General features: G+C 39.7%; 2 protein-coding genes and 1 long non-coding RNA gene across 3 annotated transcripts in view; 2 read left to right on the forward strand and 1 right to left on the reverse strand.

Annotated features, from left to right (window-relative positions):
- Window positions 1-22,934, reverse strand: part of GREB1L (GREB1 like retinoic acid receptor coactivator) — a 260,596-nt gene that overhangs the window by 37,599 nt on the left and 200,063 nt on the right. The window contains exons 14-16 of the mRNA XM_060121360.1: window positions 22,399-22,527; window positions 21,727-21,861; window positions 19,165-19,362 (exon numbers count right to left, since the gene is read on the reverse strand). Coding sequence (XP_059977343.1) covers window positions 19,165-19,362; window positions 21,727-21,861; window positions 22,399-22,527 — 462 coding nt within the window. The remainder of the gene's footprint in view (window positions 1-19,164; window positions 19,363-21,726; window positions 21,862-22,398; window positions 22,528-22,934) is intronic.
- Window positions 11,570-12,187, forward strand: LOC132503876 (tumor protein D52-like). The gene has a single exon (XM_060120730.1). The coding sequence runs from the start codon at window positions 11,633-11,635 to the stop codon at window positions 12,038-12,040; it is 408 nt and encodes a 135-aa protein (XP_059976713.1). The 5' UTR covers window positions 11,570-11,632; the 3' UTR covers window positions 12,041-12,187.
- On the forward strand, window positions 14,861-17,002 carry LOC132504088 (uncharacterized). Its single transcript, XR_009534727.1, has 2 exons — window positions 14,861-14,962; window positions 16,450-17,002. It is a non-coding gene; the product is annotated as an uncharacterized LOC132504088 (long non-coding RNA).

The following is a 22,934-nucleotide window of genomic DNA, read 5'->3' on the forward strand; positions in this document are numbered from 1 at the left end:
ACTGATTAGGGTTAGATATGTCACATTTGGGGGTTAGATATGGTCCTCCAAGGATATCTATTTAATATCCAATATCAGCCACATCTACCAGTTCCAACTGTGTGGAAAAAAATTTAAATTAAAAAAGATAAACAAGTTAAGTGAAGAGACTTTTATGAATTATGTTGACTTAGTTTTGTTTGTCTAGTTTTTCTCTTCATATAAAACCAGACTAATTAACAGCTATATGCAATTAGCATCTAGATGCCGTAATACTAATAGCTCTAAATGGTATAAAAGAAAAAAGGAGGGCTTCCCTGGTGGCACAGTGGTTGAGAGTCCGCCTGCCAATGCAGGGGACACGGGTTCGTGCCCCGGTCCGGGAAGATCCCACATGCCACGGAGCGGCTGGGCCCGTGAGCCATGGCTGCTGAGCCTGCGCTTCCGGAGCCTGTGCTCCGCAACGGGAGAGGCCACAACAGTGAGAGGCCCGCGTACCGCAAAAAAAAAAAAAAAAAGAAAAGAAAAGAAAATAGGAAAAATGTTTTACCGTATGAAAAATTCATCATACCAGAAAAGGTAAACAGAAAGGTAATTTTGCTTTCAAACTTTTTTCATCAGGAGCTTTTACTCAGAGATCGTTTTCAATTTCACCCACGTGTAGTCAAATGATGTTGTGAATATTTCCAAAAGCAATTAATCAAACATTTAATTTGGCAAGTAGCCTGATTGCTTATAAAATTTATTCAACATTCGATAGAGATTTACCGAACATCCATTATATATCAGGTACTATGTCAGGTATTGTGCTCAGCCTGGGGATACACAGGAGGGCAGGACAAACAAAGATCTTAATCTCATGGAGCTTATGATGGAGAAGATGGATATTTTTGACAAGTGTCATGATGAGAGACAAAGTCCTCTGGTGTAGAGGAGGTGAGCAGAGGCACAGAAAGAGGACCTACTTAATCTCTGGTGGTTTCTGTTTCCTTATTTGTAAAATAGGGAGAGTAGAACCAGTTGAAAATTAGTCTATATTTCCTAAGTTTATCCTTAGGAAATAAGCAGTGAGAGTTAGGAGGCTCTTAATATGATAAGACCATAAATAATTCACAAAGAGGAAAAATGTATCTTATGGATAATTGAGTTGATCACATTTCAAAACAAATGAAATGCCGACCAATTGTATGCCTTTGACAGGTCAAGTCCATACATGCCCTTAATGGAAAGACAAAGTTCCATGAATCTCAGAGGTCATTCTCTTAGACATAACATGGTAAATTAGTCTATGCTGCCAGCTGGCTCTGCAGTGGTATATCTCGGTGGGGGGGAGGCATATCAGAGATACTTGATTGTTTTATTTCTAACGGGGCATTTTTAGTATATGATCCTTACCTTTACATTTTGTTTTAGACTTGCTTTTAGTTTTAAGTTTTGTTTCTTTCCTGGTTATGAAAGTGATAGATACTCATCTTGGGAAAACTGGAAAGTATAGAGATATATTAAAAAAGAAAAAATCATCCAGGATTCTTTAACTCAAAATAAGCCACTGTGAACATTTTTGTGCATTCCTTCCTACTTTTTTAAAATGGATATTCTGCTACCTAGCTCACATTTTATAACTGTATATCCTGACTTTTTTTACCTATAACTGTAAAGTGAGAAACAAAACTCTCCACAACCAGTCTAATGATACAGTATTTATCCTTTCATAGAAGCTGGTGGTCTTACGCAGTGTATATTAAAATGTAAACAGAATATAATTTAATATTCCATTTTAATTCCTCTGTCCCTTCACAGCTTCTCCTTAGTAAATGTAAAACAAAAATGGATATGGTCTCTTCCTTCAGAGGGCCTCTTTCAAGAGGTGTTAATGGCATCATTACAAGCATTTTATTTCAACTCAATAAAAATATCTTATGCTCTTACTATATTTAGAAATAAATGGAACCACCAATTACTGAAAAAAAGAGAGAAAGAAACAAAACTATCACTATTTACTAATAATATGTCTTGGTAGAAAACATAAAATAATCCATCAATAAATCAATTAAATTAATAAGAATTTAGTTAAGTTGATGGATTCAAAATCAATTTATAAAAATTAGTTGTATTTCTATATACCAACAGCAAACAGTTAGGAAATGTATTTTAAAAAAACTATTTTACAATGACGTCAGAAAATATTATCTACGAATAAATCTTATAAAAGGTGTATAAGACCTTTATGGAGAAAATGATGAAACTATTAATGACATTAAAGAAGACTTAAATTAGAAGCATATTATAAACATATAGTTAAAATTTTAAATTGTTTAAAAATGTATATGGCAGAGCAAAGAACCAAGAATAGTCAAGACAGACCTGAAGTAGAAAAGGTGGGAGAGATCTGCCTTACCAGAGACTAAGAATTATACAGCTGTATTAACAAGACAGTGGTTTTGGCATGGAGCAAACCCTGGAAACACACCCACATGCATATAAAACGGAGATTTATGATAAAGCTTGCTATGTAGATCAGTGGTAAAGGATGGGCTCTTCAACAGTCAGCACTGAAGAACCAAGAAATTATATTGGATCTTACCTGATATGCAAAAAAAAAGAAAAAAAAAATTCAGGTGGATTAAAAACGTAAATGTAAAAGACAAAACTCTAAAAATTTTAGAAGACAATAAAGGATAATAACTGTGGCAACTCATAGAGGATTACTTAAACAGAAAAGGCCAAATGATAGATAAACTAAACTTAAGAAGGTCTATTCATCAAAGATATTATAAATAAAAAGACGAGCCTTCCAAATCTGTAACTAGTATTACTAAAAAGGATTAGTATTCAGAATACATAAATTACTCCTACAAATCCAAGAGAAAATGGGCAAAAAAAAAAACTTTAGCAGGCATTTCCTAGAAGAAACCCAAATGGCCAATAAATATCTGAAAAGATGTTCAGCCTCATTAGTAATAAGGGAAATAAAAACCATAATAAAATGGAATAATACCACATTAATACAAATTTTTTAAAACAAGATAACTGTAAGAAAGTAGTGGATGAAAGAAAATACTTATGTACCTCATTTCTGCAAAACAAATTCAAGAAGGATAAACCACAACCTAAAGAGATTGGTTACCAGTAGGGGGATGGGTGGGAAAGGGGTGTAAAGAAGGGAGAATGGGAATGAGTAGGTATGAGGAGGGGAAGATGCTTCTCTGAATATACCGTTTTGTATAGCTTTGACTCTTAGAACCATAGAACAAAGTTAATCAAGAATGGAGTAGGGGGTGGGGGGGCTTCCCTGGTGGCGCAGTGGTTAAGAATCCGCCTGCCAGTGCAGGGGACACGGGTTCGAGCCCTGGTCCGGGAAGATCCCACATGCCGCAGAGCCACTAAGCCTGTGCGCTACAACTACTGAGCCTGTGCTTTACAGCCCACGCTACTGAAGCCCGCGCGCCCAGAGACCATGCTCCGCAACAAGAGAAGCCACCGCAAGGAGAAGCCTGTGCACTGCAACGAAGAGTAGCCCAGGCTTGCCACAACTAGAGAAAGCCTGCGCGCAGCATTGAAGACCCAATGCAGCCAAAAATAAATTTTAAAAAAAATGAATGGAGTGGGGGGACTTCCCTGGTGGTCCAGCGGTTAAGACTCCGTACTCCCAATGCAGGGGGCCCGGGTTCGATCCCTGGTCAGGGAACTAGATCCCACATGCCGCAACAAAGATCCTGAGTGCCACAACTAAGACCCGGCGCAGACAAATAAATAAATAAATATTTAAAAAAGAAAAAAAAAAAGAATGGAGTGGGGCATGGGGGGTTGGGTGGGAGGAGAGGCAGGCAACATGGAATCCAAATGGTAACAAATGAAAACTAACATAACCACATTGATGGGGGGTGAGCATGAAAAGAGCAAACCTCAGTAAAACAAATCAGTTTTGGCTGGAAACCATAAGGCTAAAGACCAAAAGAATTGTATGGCAACACTTTAGCTGGCAATCTGTTTTCTCACAGGGGTGTGGGTTAGCAATTGTGTAACTTCTAGGGAAAAAAATCAAAGAAGTGAATATGTACATTACAGATAACAAGAATCAGGTTTCTGGGCTTCCCTGGTGGCGCAGTGGTTGAGAGTCCGCCTGCCGATGCAGGGGACGTGGGTTCGTGCCCCGGTCCGGGAAGATCCCACATGCCGCGGAGCGGCTGGGCCCGCAAGCCATGGCCGCTGAGCCTGCGCGTCCGGAGCCTGTGCTCCGCAACGGGAGAGACCACAACAGTGAGAGGCCCGCGTACCGTAAAAAAAAAAAAAAAAAAAAAAAAAAGAATCAGGTTTCTCCCTGTCAGAGAAAGAAGTTACAAATAGAGAAATGGGGAAGGACTAAAAGGAACCTTGCAGTGTTCACATGGAATTGGAGATAGCAGTTAAAGTCATGAAAAACAAGGTAAAATTGAAGACATGTCCCAGGTTGCAGGAGACTAAGAGGACAAAAGAACTGAATGCAACGTTTGATCCTGGATTGAATCCTGGAACAAAAAATGACATTAAGGGAAAACTAGTGAGGTCTTTAGTTGGTTAATAGTTTTGTTCCAGAATTGATTTCCTGTTTTGATCATGGCACTATGGTTATATAAATTCTCAACTTCAACCAAAGCTGGTGAAGGGTTTATGTGAACTCCCTATTTTTTAACAGCTTTATTAATATATAGCCCACATACATTTCACCCATATAAAATGTGCAATTCAATAGCTTTTAGTAAATTCACAGAGTTGTACAACAATCACTACAAGCAATTTTAGAACATTTTCGTGAAACCCCAGACCCTTTAACCATCATCCCTCAATTCCCCCCTCAGTCCCCCAGCTCTAGGCAATTACCAATATATTTTCTTTCTCTATAGGTCTCCTTGCTCTGGACATTTAATGTAAATGGAATCATAACAATATCTGATCTTGTGTGACTGGCTTCTTTCACTTGGAATACCGTATTCAAGTTTCATCCATGTTTTAGCATTCATCAATACTTCATTTCTTTTTATTGCTGAGTAATATTCCATTGTATAGTTTACTACATTTTATATGTCCATTCATTATGGACATGATAGACATTTGAACTGTTTCCACTTTTTGGTTATTATGAATAATGCTATTGTAAATTTTTGTGTACAGGTTTTTTGTGTGGACCTATATTTTCACTTCTCTCATTTCATATCTAGGAGTAGAATGGCTGGATCATATGGTAACTCTTTGTTTAACCATTTGAAGAACTGCTAGACTGTTTTCTAAAGTAGCTAAACCACTTACATTCCCACCAGCAGTGTATGAACTTCCAGTTTCTCTACATATTACTTGTTATTGTCTCTCTTTTTGCTTATAGCAATGCTCATGGGCATGACGTAGTATTCATTGTGTTTTTGATTTTCATTTCTCCAACTGCCTAATGGTGTTGAGCATCTTTTCACGTGCTCTTTGGTCATCTGTATATCTTCTTTGGATATGTGCCCATTCAGATCCTTTACCCATATCTTAATTAGGCTATTTGTCTTTTTATTATTGAGTTATAATAGGTCTTTAAATATTATAGATATGTCTCTTATCAGACATATGATTTGCAAATAATTTCTCCCATTCTGTGGGTTCTCTTTTCATTTTCTTGATGGTGTCCTATGAAGCACAAATGTTTTTAATTTTGATGGTGTCCAGTTTATCTATTTTTATTGTTGTTGTTGGTGGTGGTGCTCTTGGAATCGTATCTAAGAAATCGTTGCTTGATCCAAAGTCATGAAGATTTACACCTATGTTTTCTTCTAAGAATTTTATTGTTTTAGGTCTTACATTTAGGTCTTTGATCTGTTTTAAGTTACTTTTTGCTTGTGAGGTAAAGGTCCAACTTCATTCTTTCACATATGGATATCAAGTTGCCCCAGCACCATTTGTTGAAAAGATTACTTTCCCCATTGAATGGTCTTGGCACCCTGGTCAAAATTCAGTTGACCATAAATAGCAGGGTTTATTTCTAGACTCTCTCAATTCTATCCCATTGATTTATATGTCATCTTTATGCCAGTACCACAATGTCTAAATGCTGTACCTTTGTATTAAGTTTTAAAATGGGGCAGTGAGAGTCTTCCAACTTTGTTCTTCTTTTTAAATATTGTTTTGGGTATTCTGGGTCCCTTGAATTTCCACATGAATTTTAGGATCAGCTTGTTAATTTATGCAAAGAAGTCAGGTGGGCTTTTGATAGGGAATGCATTGAATCTGTAGATCAATTTGGGGAATATTGCCATCTTAAAAATATTAATGTCTTCCAATTCATGAATGTAGACTACCTTTACATTTATTTAGGTCTTTTTAAATTTCTTTCAACAATGTTTTTTAGTTTTCAGAGTATAAGTTTTACACTTCTTTCATCAAATATATGCCTAAGTATTTTATTCCTTTTGATGCTATTATAAATGGATTTTTTTAAGCCAGCATATTGTGATAATTTTCTTTTTTTTTTAACATCTTTATTGGAGAATGGAATTATTTTTAAATGTCATGTTTGGATCTCTTGTACTGTTTCTGTGACTTTTCTGAAGATATAAAATCATTTAAAAATTAAAAAAACTTAAAAATAAGTATGACCATATCAAACATTTGCAACTTAAACACATACATCGCTAGTGGGAATGTAAATATAACCAACCACCTTGGAAAAAAATTAGCATTATTTAGTAAGGTTGAAACTGTACATAACCTATGCCCCAACAATTCTTCTCTCAGAGAAACTCTTGTACATGTGTACCAGCACTGTCTGAAATAGTAAAAAACTAGAAACACCCTAAATGTCCATCAACAGGAGAGATGATTTTTTTTAAATGTGTGTTATATTCATTGAATAGAATACTAAAAAGCCGTAAAATTAGTGAATTACAGCTATATACAACAACAGGATTAATCATAGGAATGTAATATTGAGTATAAAAAGTAAATTACAGACAAATGCACTTACAAAAAGGTTTAAAGTACACAAAATTAAACAATATATTGTTTAGGAGTTATGCACTATGGCAAAACTATAAATAAAACAAGGGAATAATAAACACAAAATTCAGCATAATAGTTACCCTTGAAAGAAGACGAATGTTAGCATCAGGGAGGGGAACAAGAGTCTTCAGTAAGTTATTTTGATAGGTACACAGGTGTTCACTATATTGTGATTTTTAATACCTCATAAAATTTATAAATTTGATCTATTCAATATTTAAAATTTCTTAAATTTTCTTTCTACTTTGAATACTATAGAAAAGTTGAAAGACTAGTGCAATAAATACTTGTATACCCTTCAATTAGTTTCACCAATTGTTAATATTTTGGTACATTTGCTTTTTCTCTTTATTACTTTTTATTCATTGTCGTTATTATCGCTGAATAATTTAGAATATATAATATTCACCCTTATATACCTCAATATGTATTTCTTAAGAGCAAAGGCATTCTCTTACATAACTGAAATACCATTATTACATCCAAAGAATTGAACTAACATTGATATAATATTCTCTAGTACACAGCATACTTTTGGTTTTTTTAAACTAATTTTTATTGGAGTGTAGTTGATTTACAGTGTTAGTTTCTGCTGTACAGCAAAGTGAATCAGTTATACATATACATATATCCACTCTTTATTAGATTCTATTCCCATATAGGTCATTAAAGAGTACTGAGTAGCGTTCCCTGTGCTATGCAGTAGGTTGTTATTAGTTACCTATTTTACATATAGTAGTAGATATGATTTTCACGAATTGTCCCAGAGCTGTGTTTTTTACTTTTTATTTTTAGGTCTAAGATCCAATCAAGAATTAAGCATTGTACTTGCTTGCAGTGTCTCTTTATTCTGTATAATTAAAACAGCTCCCCTGTCTTTTTTCTTTTTTGGTCTTTTCATCGATATTTTAAAAATGCAGGCTAGTTGTTTTGTAGAATGTCACACAATCTGGATTTTTCTGATAGTGTCCTTGTGATTAGATTCAGGTTAAACATTTTTTGGCAATTATACTTCATAGGTGACATCATGTACTTCCCCTTGTTCATAATGTCAATCTGTCCCATAATGGGAGATGGCGAAGTTTGATTGCATGGACATGATACTGTCTACTGCCAGGTCTCTCCATTGTAAAGATGCCTTTTCCTCTTTGTAATTTTTAATATGTGGGATGACACTTTGAGACTGTGTGAATATTTGTTCCTGAATACATTTTACCCAATGGTTTCAGTACCCATTGATGATACTTGCCAGAATCAATAATTATATTGTAGGGCTTCCCTGGTGGCACAGTGGTTGAGAGTCTGCCTGCCGATGCAGGGGACACAGGTTCGTGCCCCGGTCCGGGAAGATCCCACGTGCCACGGAGCGGCTGGGCCTGTGAGCCATGGCCTCTGAGCCTGCGCGTCTGGAGCCTGTGTTCCGCAACGGGAGAGGCCACAACAGTGAGAGGCCCGCGTACCGCAAAAAATAAAAGAAAGAACACGTCTTTGTTCACTGAGCTTAATGCTCCACTACATCATCCTACTTACTATATTGGTAGTGCAAAACAGGGATTTCTTAATTCTGTTATTTTCTTATGTTGATTAGCTGGTACTCTTTTATAAAGGAGAGCTTGCGTCCCACTCCTCACTCCTGCCCCTTTTATTTTTTTTAGCATTACTGTGGACTCATGGGCTTTACAAAAATCCAGCAGGTTACAATCCACTGCCATCATTCCTTTAGATGCCCCAAATTACCAAGTTTGGACCGCAAAGTCTCCTTCAAGCAGGCTGCTGTGTCCTTTCGACATGCCTCCATTGATCTTTGAGTACTTTCGCACTTTCTGGAAACCAAGATTCCAGACTGTTCTTACCTCAGAGCTGGTATAATGGGGAATGGTATTTATAACCTAAGATCTAGATGCTAAATGTGCACACACACACACATTTGATACTAAAATATCATTTTATTTTATTTTTTTTGCGGTACGCGGGCCTCTCACTGTTGTGGCCTCTCCCGTTGCGGAGCACAGGCTCCGGACGCGCAGGCTCAGCGGCCATGGCTCACGGGCCCAGCCGCTCTGCGGCATGTGGGATCTTCCTGGACCGGGGCTCGAACCCCTGTCCCCTGCATCGGCAGGCGGACTCTCAACCACTGCGCCACCAGGGAAGCCCTAAAATATCATTTTATTTTAAAAGATTATTATGATGTGGACCATTTTTAAAGTCTTGAATTCCCCACAACACTGCTTCCGTTCCAAGTCTTGGTTTCCTGGCCGCAAGGCATGTGGGATATTAGCTCCTCGACCAGGGATCAAACCCGCACCCCCTGCAGTGGAAAGCTATGTCTTAACCACTGGACCACCAAGGAAGTCCCAAAATATCACTGCTTTTAAAACCTTTCAGTGGACGGAGCTAAGAGACATTTAGTATTTTTCAAGTTATAAGTTTATACTTCTATCTCCAATTTAAATCTAAAATGAATATTTCTCCTTTCATGTAAGAACACTGTTTTTCAACATTAAAATATTTACCCATTTTCTCTATACTGTGATATACACAAAATAGCTTAAAATTATCAGTACCACTTCCAACCACATACTGATTAAAATTCAAGATTCATTTGCAATTCTTTTTACCCTTAGGATATATCACACTGAGAATGTTCAATAAGAAAACCGTGTTTAAAACAATCCTTGAATTAATTCTTTTTGGTGTGTGGTTATGTTATCAATTTGATATGCAGTTAGGTTCATTTATTTTTGTTTGCATTTAATATTTTTCCCCATCATCTTAATTTAATTTAATTTTTTGACTATGTAACTCATTTATAAGGATCAAAAGTCAAAACTATATTAAAAGTTATACTCATTCAATCCCTATCTCTTCCACCCCATATAGGATAACTTTTTCATTAGTTTCTGGTTTTACCCTCATGTTTTGTTTTGTTTTCCAAAAATATACTTAGAGGTGTGACATCTGAAAATGGTCAGAAGTGCCGAGAAATGGCTGGTCTGAGAAAGGTCACTTTCTATATTCTCGATAATTTATTTATCACAGTTCTATAGGATTAAATAAATTTTATGTTCTAATAAATCATAAGCAAATCTCACATTTTTCCAACTCCACAATAAAAAATGGACATCAGCAGAGTCCAACTGGGATACTGATGGTAGCACCAAGAGATTCAGGGCCGTGTTTACCTCAATAATAAATCTTACTTTTTAACATGAATGGGAACTTAGGAGGCATCAGTAACTCTTCTTCTTTTAGGACATTTTGCAACTTATTGAGTCCTAGAACAGAGCCAGTGGTGGTTGGGAATCACCTAAAGTGTTTGGTGATTGGTTGGTGTTCCCTAAAGGTGATTGATCTGAACGTTGGGAGCTGCCTTAGGTGGTGCCGCAGTCATGGACGTCTTCCATGGAAATAACCAACTCCAAAGAAGAGGAACCTTCTTGGATGGACAAGGACTCCAAGCAACTAGACTGTAGCCACTTGTGCCCCCTTTGGCTTTACTGAAGGCTACGGGGCCAGATGTGTTTAAGCATTAGCCTGAACTCCCCTTTATGGGATTAGAGAAAAACAATATCATGTCCTCCAAGGCCATTCCTCACAAAACTTTAAAGGGGAAACAGCAATTTTTCAACCATCTAAGGGTCTTGAAGGGGAATACAACCAAGAACACAGGCACCAAGTCCACAATATCTTGTGAGCACTAGTGTCAAAGCTATAGAGGTGAAAAGTCTGAATGAGTGGCCAGAACCCATCACTAGAAGGAGCTAATCAGCCTGAGTATCAGGTTAAACTGATAATAATCAGGGAAATCTAAAATGTCCAGGTATCAGTAAAAATGACCCAGTGCTCATCTCAATGCCCCATGGTACTGCTTATTTATTTGGAGAGAACAATGTGGTCTGGCTTGAATGTTATTATCTCTTGATTTTTTTTTTTTTTTTTTTTTTGCGGTACGCGGGCCTCTCACTGTTGTGGCCTCTCCCGTTGCGGAGCACAGGCTCCGGATGCGCAGGCCCAGCGGCCATGGCTCACGGGCCCAGCCGCTCCACGGCATGTGGGATCTTCCCGGACCGGGGCACGAACCCGTGTCCCCTGCATTGGAAGGCGGACTCTCAACCACTGCGCCACCAGGGAAGCCCTCTCTTGATGTTTTTTAATAAATAATTTTATTTCTAAATTTTTCATTTCTAAGTTTTATTTCTTGTTCTTCCTGTCAAGAAGACATCCTAAAGAAAAATAAAACTATTCTTAGTTTTAGCTGTTCATCTTCCCTTGGGATCGAATTAATTTCTCTGAAGTTTTGGTATGCAAAAATATTCTAATGCTTAAAAGGAAATGAAAATCATATTTAATTTTTGGCTGATTTTATGGGTTTGTGATAACTGCTTTTACTGATATGTCTTCAGATCCCTATTACAAAAAAAGTAGAATATAAATAATAAATTGCTATTGTTTTTTAAAAAAGGAAATGAAAATCCAGAAAATATTAAATCATTAGAGCATGCTGAAGTTTTAAGTATTATAATAATGGACATTCCTTCACCCTGGCTGTCTCTTTCCAGCAAATAACCTGGGAGGAGGACAGGAGGAGGGTGGCAGGCAGGGAGGCCAAGCAAGGACTCGCTGCCGGTGGGTGGGAGACATGGATCGCGGCGAGCAAGGTCTACTGAGAACAGACCCAGTACCCGAGGAAGGAGAAGATGTTGCTGCCACTATCGGTGCCACTGAAACCCTATCAGAGGAGGAGCGAGAAGAGCTAAGAAGAGAACTTGCTAAGGTAGAAGAAGAAATCCAGACTCTGTCTCAAGTGTTAGCAGAAAAAGGAAAGCACCTAACAGAGATCAAGCGGAAACTTGGGATCAATTCACTACAGACACTAAAACAGAACATTGCCAAAGGGTGGCAAGATGTGACAGCCACGTCTGCGTACAAGAAGACCTCTGAAAACTTATCTCAGCCTGGACAAAAGGCTTCAGCTGCTTTTTCATCTGTTGGATCAGTCATCACCAAAAAGCTGGAAGATGTAAAAAACTCCCCAACTTTCAAATAATTTGAGGAAAGGGTTGAAAACTTAAAGTCTAAAGTAGGGGGAACCAAGCCTGCTGGTGGTGATTTTGGAGAATTCTTGAATTTGACTGCAAACCCTAGTTCCACCACCACGGAGCCTCTTCCAGAAGAGACACAGGAGAGCCTGTGAGATTCCACCTTTGTTCTGCTACTCGCTGCCAGATGCTGCAAGCGAGATCCAAGCACATCTTGTCAACATTCATTGCCATGAATTTCCACCAGATGTGCTTTTGTTGAACTTTACATATTCCTTTGACCAAATAGTTTGTGGGTTGAACAACGTAAAAATAGCTTAACCTCTATTCCTGGGAGACGCCCTTTCATGTGCATTTAAGGCCCTTTATTTAGGAAATATCATTATAAAAACACATATAGTACCTGGAGATCCTCACTAGAATGACCTAAGAAGCTGTGGGTTATCATAATTGCTTTCCTACTTTACAAAATTGCTCTGGATCTGGGATACCAGTTTGATCTTTGTCTTCTATACAATTTTCTTTTTTCCTCTTTGAATCTCTGTATATTTGATTCCTAAGATTGCTCTTTAAAATTTTCTGTATCCTGGTTATTAAAAGTTTTGGCAAAATGTTCTTTACCTCCAAGGGAAGAACTACCAGCTACAAAAAATATTTCGAAAAGATATTGTTTTGGTATAAGTTATCTTATATCTTGGGTGTTTGAAGACACCAGACTAAATATTTAATTGGTTATAGTTTTGTAAGTGACAATATGTACAAGTAATTCAAAATCCTAGGCGACTTGAGAGTGGAGCCCTCACATCCTTGTTTATCACCATCTGTGACAGTAACCATTTTAGTGTCATGGTTATTATGCGTCATGGTTATTATGCCACTTATAGCTACTTATTTTTCACCAGATTAAAATTTTAGTTTTGGAGTAAATTGTAAGTTAACGTTCTGAATCAAGCATATTATATTATCAATACGTTGAAATATGAACACTCTCCTCAAATGTTCAGTTCAAAAGCCTGAAAGTTTTTAGATCTAGGTAGCTGAAAAGTGCTAAAGTCAACCACATTAGGGGAAACATTGTTGTCTTCATTTAATTCATTTAGCAGCATTTACAGTAAGTAGCACACCAAGTTACATGACTAATATAACTTGAAAAAATTTTATATTAAGGGGTTGGTGATAACTCCTGAGGATTTAATGCATTAATAAAAATCAACTCATCATTTTCTACTTACTTGTTTTCAGTGTGTTAGAAATTACAAAATGATACTGTAGATATTGTCCCCTGCTTTAAAAACTGAGTGTCAGGGCTGAATGAACCAAAGCCTCTGGAAGTATCTACATGGAGGCCAAGGTACTCTATTAATGCTAATGGCTACTTACTATCTTTTCCTTATGCTGTGTATGGTTATGGCCTACAATGTTGTATTTGTTATTTATCAAGTTGTGATTGTTTTATTATTGTTTAAGCCAAATGTTAATTGCCAAGCTTGGAGTGACCTCAAGCATTTTTTAAAAGCATGACTAGATTTACTTCGGGATAAATGATTTTATCCAAATCTGAAAAGCTACAAGTGTTGATTGTTATAAAATATTGATAACATGCTGCCATTCTTGATTGCTGGAGCTTTTGTTAGCACTTCAGATGCAACTGAAACTATGCTCTATTACATGTGAAAAGCTTAATAAATTCTGTATATCAGTAAAAGAAAAATAAATATATAACCTGGGAATTGAAACGGCTGGTTAAAATTCCAGGTAATTGCTTTCGGTGCCCATTGCTCTGGTGGTCCCACTGTTTTCTGGTGGCCTGGCTGGCTCCCTTCTGTCCTCCCAGTGGGAAAGAATTCTCTAATTTGGGTTCGGTGAGACTTCGCTGTGTGGGTGTATATGACTATGCTGTTTGTTTGGGTCAAGGAGGAAAGCAGCACTAGATCTGCACAAGAAGAGCATTCTGAACACACAGATACGACTTCAGAGCCCTGTGTGACTGACAGATACACCTGTTACATACCCATCTTAAGGGCTTTACTCTTGGCCAAAGTAGGTTTGCGAAACATGGTTTTAATGGCTGAATTTGTTTTTGCCACAGGACTGCCACATCTTAAATATTAATTACTTCTATGTCTTCCACTTATTTATTTATTTATTTCAGCTGTGCCACACGGCTTGTGGGATCTTAGTTCCCCAAACAGGGATTGAACCCAGGCCACGGCAGTGAAGGCACCAAGTCCTAACCACTGGACCGCCAGGGAACTCCCTATGTCTTCCTCTTAAAATAGATTTTAACTTAAAATTCAACAGAACGTTACAAAACTTCAGTTCAACACATTTGTTAAGTGTCTCCTGTGCCATAGAGAAGACAGACCTATACCCTGAATATCTGCTTTCTAGCTGAAGAGAAAGATCATCAATAAACACACAGCCACTACGCAGTCTTGAGTGTCGGGCTGGAGCACCACAGGGTACAGAGTAGCACTGGAGCATGACTTGTAGAAGGAAGGCTGGGAAAGGATGTGTCTTGGAAGCCAAAGGCACTGCAGTGCTTAAAGGAAGGAATGGAGGGCACCTGTTGCTGTCAGGAGTCCAGGTAAGGACAGAAAAGGTCATTGGTGACATTGGTGAGAGTCCTAGAAGCGTGGCAGTGGGGAGTGGAGGCCAGTTTGCAGGGTGTTGAGTGACTGGGAGTTGAGGAAATGAAGATGACAACAGACAACTCCCTCAGTAAGTTTGTCACTTAAGTCGAGGAGGATAAACTGGAGGGTTAGGTAGGATTAACAGAGGCTTGCTTGTTTTGTCTCTGAGGGAGTGGGGCAGGTTAAAACTGATGGAATGAGCTCCAGGAGGGAAGGAAATGGAAGGTGACAATGAGAGAGGAGATCATCAGAGTGTGAGGTCCATGAGAATGAGGACAGCACGGCCTCCAGAGCAAGGTGGGAGAAGCAGGCTTACACAGAGCAGGGCAGCTCTTCACTGATCAGGAAGGAAGGGGGAATGATGGGTGTATATGCAGGCAGGTTTCCAGATTTGGAAGGAAGTTTTTATCTGAAGTTTTCTTCCTCTGGGGGTGGGGGAGGGGAGAAATAAGCGGCATGGTCCTTTGCTAAGAGACGGATGAAGTCAGAACTGTGAGTGAAACGGAGTCTGCAAGAGCCAGTCACCGTGGAGAGCGGGAGAGAGAGCCAACTAAAGAACCAGAAAGAATTTATGAGGCATCAATCGGAAAGGTTGATTTTTTTTCCCCACACAGTGTATGTTGCAAAGAAGTCCGTGGTCTGGTGTTGGGGTTGTTAGAATTTACAAGTCCAGGATCCAGGAGCGTCTGGGATATGACTAGGGGGCAGGCGCCTGATGAGCAGTAGAGGGAAAGGTGTTTGCGGATGAGAGCTTAATGCAGAGAAGCTAGGATTCGGTGGGGTCGTCCACTTGGAGGGGAGGTGGTGGCTGTGAGGCAGGTGCCAACGCTGTCTATAAACTAGGGGTGGGCACTGGGCAGCTACGACGTGGTTGGAAACTGACTTCACAGATGCTAACGTTAGGTACTTGTTCAGTTCTGTTTGTACAGAGGAATCTCTGGTGTTTCCCTACTCCACCTCAGGGCAGAGTGCTTTCCTAGTACTTTCTTCCCTGGGATCCCACTCCCTGCTGCCTTTCTCACTTCCTTTTTTCCGCTTACATTTTCTGCTGACTAACAAGGAGACATAAGGTTGATGAGACCAAGAAAATACATTTCAGAAAGTGAAATTGCCTTCTCTTCTCCTCCCCTCCTAATCTCTCCCACTGCCTTAAAACCTATCCACGTATCAGCAGACGAAACTGTCTCTCTGGTTCTTTTCTGATCAGGCATGTATTGAGGTGTCAAATTTACGTCATTCCCCTGAGCATGATAAAACCTCCTTGACTGGATACTCGTAGATCTGCTCCCATCTGCTGGGGGCTCCCACGGATACCATTTTAAAAGCAGGGAGGAGGAAAATATGGTGTCACTAATCCTTCCTGTTTTCATCCTACTCATGTGGAGTTGAAAGTGGCTTGCATTTTGATCGCATTTTGATAACCTAGTATTCTAATTTATAGAATTTGGAGCTTCTTGAATTAGAAGAACTATGCTACAACATCAGTCCGTAAAAAAAAATGACACTAAAACAAAAGAATTTCCTATGGTCTAAAAATTCCTTATGTTGCTTTTCCATTGGTCACTGCAGCATTTACAAGTCCATCTGGGGCAAACTTAAAAAGGCTTAACTCATTTCATTTCTTTTTTTTTACCTTCCAATTCTTTCTGTACTGTTTTCTTTTGTCTTCTTTTCCTCCCTGCCTCCCTTCCTTCGTTAGAAAGTAAGTTAAGGTACTAAATGCTTCGCCTTAGTGCTGAGTCTGCAACAACGTGATGGTTTCTATTTTCACCTTTCTCTTTCAGCCACACAAGGGCTGCCAAGGATGTGGCCTTTCTGCATGTCCTGGCTACTTCTCCCTGCCTGGTGCTTTTCCTGGCAGGCTGGCTGCTGAAATGCTTCCTTTAGGGAAAGGCAAATGGAACCAGAGAGCAAAGCACTTGGACACTGGTGTTCCCTCTGCCCATCCCTCCCCTTCCTCCCTCCAGCCCCAGCTCTCCCTTCGAACCCGAACCCGTAGTTGAGCCCCTACTGGTGCCAGGCCCAGGAGAGGCAGAAATGAGGCACCAGGCACACAGAGATGAGAGAACAGTCCTTGTCCCCAAAGCACTGCCCTCTGGACCTTAGGCAAATGTAGCTCTCCTTGATTCACATGGCAAAATATGAGGAAACTGAGTCAGATGACTTCTTGAGAATCCTCTGTGTTTTCATAGCAATGACTTTCAAGAGTTGTTTTAGTGGGGAATCTCTGCTCTGGACAATCTCTTTACACCTTAAAATGCTTCTGGTCCTTCAGGTTCTATCAACTGTGATGTGTTCCAAAAATACAAAGGTATTCAAATAAAAAAAGCAAATAAATTTTGGTGTTGTTATGATATGGAATATCATACACATTCATTACGAGTGATGCTTACAAAAGCTTAATGATGTGGAAAAACATGCCTACTATAATATCAGACATAGGCAGAGAAGAGAGCCTGGAACACTAGGTATTAAGTCATTTTAACAGTGATTATCCTTGAGTGGTGGGATTATAAGTGTTTAAAATTTCCTACTTTCTTTTATTTTTCAAAATAAAACAACAACTCTGGTTTTTTGTATAATAAAAATGAATACAGTTATTTAAAAATATATAGAAGTGATTGTTTCTGCAGCAAAAATTTTCAGTATGTATGCCAAGGCCAGATGTGAATAATTTTAAAAATATGCTTTGCCTTGAATTTTCTGAATCTCTGTAACACTGATTTTCTTGGATTCTAAGCTTATGTAACTAGTCAAATACCAGTCCTTTCTGAGGAATGATAATCTCAAAATACTCACTTTGGAAAAATCTGAGGGCGTTGAGAAGGGAAAAGGAAGGACCAATAGAGTTTCTCTATCTGTCAAAAATGCAGGGTTTTATTTAGGGTCTTGCATTGATTAAGAAAGGCGAAAATACAGGTCATCAAGAGGTTATTTGAGGAAAAGCCTCTGGGGAGAGTACAACCACTTGACCATGGATGATTTCACCCCTTGAAACAGGTGCTAAGATGACCTGGCTGGAGTATGACTGGGATATCAGATCACAAACTCAGGAAGGCCACAAATGCCCTTTGGTACAAGTAAAAAACCTACAAGAGAAGGTGCTCCCTCCACAGTAATAAAGTGGAAAATCCACAAGAAGTAGCAAAAATCTGGTTAATGCCTAGTGTGACGAAAACCCCTCCATTTCCCTCAATGGAGGGGGGCGGAAAGAAAATGATGAATGGCCAGTAGCTGAGGATGTCTAGAACTCACTCCAGTTTCTGGGACAGCTGTGAGAGAAGGCATTTGACCGTCTCTGGCTAATTCATCTATAAGTCAATATTTCTAACAGGCCATTTTGTAACTTGTCATTCAAAATTTTAGAGGCTAAAACACAGGTTGCACTGTTAACCAGGCGCTTGGGTCTCGACGAGGCATGGAAAGACTTTACATGTCTCAGTCACAGCCACTAAGAGGTGTTAAAGAGGGAAAAGCCTTTTGTTAGTCAGCTCATCTGGCCCATGGAACTTAGAACGAAAGATTTTTTGTACAGCTGTGCTAATCAAAGAGTGGTCCTCTGACCAGCTGCCCAGGTAGCCCCTGGGAGCTTGTTTGAAATGCAGAATCTGGAGCCCACCCAGACCTACTGAAGGGGAATCTGCAATTTAACAAGATCCCTAGTGATCTGCAGGCACCCTAAAGTTTAAGGAGCACTGAATGACAGGTGTGGAACATATAAACTGTATTTTAAGCTCTTCTGAAGTTTTCTGCTTCCTGTTTTCAAATATATTGAAAATAAATTTTTTTACTGTGGCAAAAAGATTTATCCTCCAGTTAAAATCTGTGTGTGTGTGTGTGTGTGTTTGTGTGTGTGTGTGTGTGTGTGTGTGTGTGTGTGTGTCTTCCCCCAGCTAAGGTACTCAGAAGCAACTTGACATTTATAATTTCTTTTTCAAACCTAGTTTACAAAGGCAGGCATTTTCAGCAGTCTCAATTTTCTAAATTCCTTATTGCTTCTTGTAATTCTAAGCAACTTTTATGTTTGAGAGGGATGTTATTTACCACAGACTTCTAAAATACTTGCTCCCTACCTTTTCACATTTTCTGGAAAAATTTTTTTTCCTCTCTACTTATTCTCTTAAGGAAATTAGGAGAAATTCTAACTTTGAATTTTTTTTAATGAGGTTTCTCATTGCTGACACAGGGCATGGCGCTCTGGTTTCTAGGCCGAAAAATCTGCTGGTAGTGTGCAAAAGGTACAAGAATCCTCCTATGAGAATGACTCACTGTGCCACAGAAGGACTTCAGGTGGCACAGACCCCGTCATCCCAGGCAGGGCTATCTTTGCCTTGAGGACATTTCTCTTCATACATGAGTGGCCAGTTTCTAATCCACTGATGACATCACAGACTTAATAGAATCAGGCCCCTAAAAATGTTTGGATTAAGCCAAAGAAAGAGACAGAGGGAATCTAAGGCTGGATCTAGGCAGGGCCCTCTTTGAAGGTTCCATCCTACCTGATTGTCGAATCCGTTGAAGAGTTTGCTGGACCAGAACCTCTGATCTTGGGACAATGACGATGAAGTCCACTTTGCTGAAGTGGCCGAGGTCCAGGCTCTGGCTGCCGCTGTCTGCTATGGCACACACCTGGGACAAGAGTTTTCTGGCAACTGTAAGCTGCGGTTGATAAATCTGGAAGGGTTCATTATCTAGATCTAAAATTTAAGAAAGTCATAAGGACACGATTAATTCACTTCTGTGATGGCCTCTATGAATCCATATAGGGACAAATAATACACATAGGGTAGAGTGATGCTCTATCACCAAGAATCCTCCCTTTCTATCCTCACTCTCTATTGACTTTCAATAGATTTGCCCACTTTCCCTGACAACTTGGCTGAAAGGATGTGCTCAAGAGTGAATGTAGTAGTTTTACAAATGTATTATTTTAATATAAATTGTCTCACAAGGCATGAACTCAGCACCCCTCCCCTGCCCAGAAATGGGGGGACAGACCACACTCTTGCAGCTGGAGCCAGGACTCATCTCTGGAAAGGGGAAGAGTTTCCTGGTTTCTTTAGGACTATCAGCACAGGTCAGGTGCCTGAGCCCAGACCCAGTTCAGAGCTAATGCCATAATCATAATCATGCTGAGTTCCTTTGAGCTTTTCTGGATGGCACTGCAGTAAACATTTCCTCTCCAGCAAGTCAGTTGTAACATGGCTTGAAATTCTCCTCCCCATGACACTAACTTCACCTTTCTTCCCACTTGACTCCACTTTGCCAGTGCTTGTGACCTAGCAGGTCTGGGTGACTGTGGTCAACTCCCATGCTGATGCCTGTACTATCTGAAGAGACCTGACCCATGACATGGCCAGCTGGCTGCTCAATAGGTGACGTATTAGAAAAACATTGCCCAGATACTCTAACCAAGACAGTAGCTTTTTATTACAAGTTATAATCAAGCGATCAATCTCTCTGACACATGCATGTATGCACACGCACACATAATGAGAGACAGGCTTAGTCAGCTAAACACCTGAGCAGAAACATTTAATGCTTCTTGAAAGGGCTGGTTTTCATCAGGAACACATGTGGAAGTCTGACTGGAACACGCAAGGGCCCAATTAACCTGTGCTAATGAATGTTTTCTAAAATCAAGCTGCAATACTTCCCAGGCAAAGACGGTAGTCATGGGACCCCAGCCACCATGGAACCCTGACAGCGAGTGGAGATTTATACAGGTGGGTCTCCCTACTGGCTGAGAGAACCTACTAGAAAAGCCCCAAACTGCAACCTTTAATAATAGCCCAAATAGTTTTTGATCCACAAAGATTACCAACCAAAATAAAAATCTGTCTTTCGATAGTCAGGCTGTTGTTTCTTTCATTTTGCGGGTTAGATGAACGGGGACTAACACAGGGGATGGCATAACTCTGTAGAATTGAACTTAACAAATTTTGACGTTGGAGGAAACCTAAAAATATCTTTAAGCAATGTTTCTTTTTTCTTTTTTTTTTTTAACCACCAAGATCTCTTATTTATTATTATTTTAAGCTTTTTTTTTTCTTTTTTTGGCCACATAGCGTGCGGGATCTTAATTCCCTGACCAGGGATTGAACCCAGGGCACCAGGGAATTCCCAAGCAATGTTTCTTAAACACGGAATCAAGGATATGTACGTGGGCATGTGAGAATTTCAAAATTTTAACTTTGTTCACATAACACATTTTAGATCATCTGGATGGTCACTTTATTGTCATGCAATGTCCAGAAGTCAAAAACTTTTGCCTTTGAATTCATTTTTATGCCTGAGCCGATGCCAAGCCATGCTACTTTTCCTGCTGTCAGCCTAATGCATAAAGGATGCATTCCCATCAAGTGGAAGCCAAAAGGCTGTCAGCATCTCTGCTTCGTATCCATCCTTCTCCTGTTCTCTGTTCTGTCCTTTCTTATATGGTCCCTATCAAACAGGGAACTGGGGAAGGATCTGAACCTAAAGGAATCTAATCTAGCGATTGAACTCCTCACCCCTGGTCCCACCGTCCCCCTTGGCATTCTGCAAGCTCTTTGTAGGTCAGATGATATGTCAGTGTTTCTGCTCCAGCTGCCAGGAAGGCCTCGCTAACCCTGAGATTATGTGTGTTTTACATATTGGAGAGTAGATGCAGGGAGCAGAGAGCCAGGAGCCCTGCACAGACTGTAGTCTAGATTCTTTCAAGTAGTTCTTTGAAGCCCTACATGAGCACCCACAGTGGTGAGCACAGCTGGTGGAGTTAAGGAGAGTACACCAAGGATCCCCGCTCCCCCAAGAAAACAAAAACAAAGAGAGGCACTGCTTAAAATAAAGTCTTTGGCTTTGATTTTAATTCTAGGAGAAATTTACTAAGAACAAAAGCATGGGGCCCAGGCCACAGGGTAAGGCATTTTTAACTTGAGCCAGATTTATCATGTAGATAATGAGGAAAGGCCTGTCATAGTCTGTGACTTGAAGACAAGACCTCACAACCCTCAGAACGACTTAGCTTCTATGTCTGTCCTGAGGACTAGTTTCCTCCTTTTGGCCTGTGGTGACATTACCCAGGTTCTGCGTGGGGATCATAGCAGCAGCCTCCTGAGGTGACACACATTCATTAAGGTCTCCATTGAAAGGGGTCACCACACTATCTCCTCTTCTCTGTTGCATTTTTTCTAGCAGCTTGTCTAGGTCATCACCTATGACAAAATAAAGTGGAGATAAGAAAGTCACAAGGAATGACATATTTGTATGTCTCCAAGTTGGGCAGCTACGCTGGGCTCCCATCGATATCTGTTGGTCATCCCACTTTCCACGTCGGAATTTACACTCAGCCACCCCTGTAGCAGGATCTCGGTAGCCAGAGCTACCCTTATTTGTATCGTGCTTACAGGTTCCATGCTCCCACATACTAAATCTCTCTCAGCCCCTATAATACTCAGAGCAGGCAGGACGGGGTCATTATATCTCCGTTTGACATATTAGAAAACTGAGATCTGGGGAGGCAGAGCGTTGCCCAAGGTCACACAACAAAGCAGTGGCTGAGCTGAGGCCTCACATCCTTGTGCCTGGACCTCTCTGCTGTGTCAGTAACAAAATGCTTAGAAGAAACCATTCCAAATGAGGGAAGATCAGCGGGCAAGCTTAACCTCCACACTCAGCTCACACTAAGATTTAAATTCAGAAAATCACGCAGCCAGGGGCCGGCAGTGTTGCTGAATCTGACTGCCACTCACCTAATGATGTGGTTTTGAAATGCGATGCCAGGAAACTGACCTTTCCTGTGATGAGCTCATAACTAATTTCTTTCAAAAACTCACTTGTGGTGAGCATGCTCTCTGCCAGAGCTCTGGACTGATGCTGACCTGCAGAACAGAGGGGGAGACAACATGCCAGTGAACAAATGTTCACCGGGAAGTGATTTAGAACAGCAAGAACTGGAAACACAACTAAAGTGTGTAGCTAGAGGGACTTGGCTAAGAAAAGTATGGCATATCAAAAGATGGGCGATTATACAGCATTTGAAATGACAGTTTCAAAATTTCATTTGAAAAGTTTATAATACAAAGTTAGGTATCAAGGGAAAAAAATAACATACCTTATGTTTGTAATGGTGAGAACATACCATGCATCTATTTAAAAGACTCGGGAGGAATGTGAAAAACCTTTAAAAAGTTGTGTCTGCATGGCTATTATGAATATCAGTCTTAAAAATATAAACTTATGTTGTTTTTTTACTAATGAAAATTAGAAAATGAATGTGTTACACTTT

This window comes from Lagenorhynchus albirostris, chromosome 14 (genome assembly GCF_949774975.1).
Source record: "Lagenorhynchus albirostris chromosome 14, mLagAlb1.1, whole genome shotgun sequence".
Lineage (NCBI taxonomy): Eukaryota > Metazoa > Chordata > Mammalia > Artiodactyla > Delphinidae > Lagenorhynchus > Lagenorhynchus albirostris.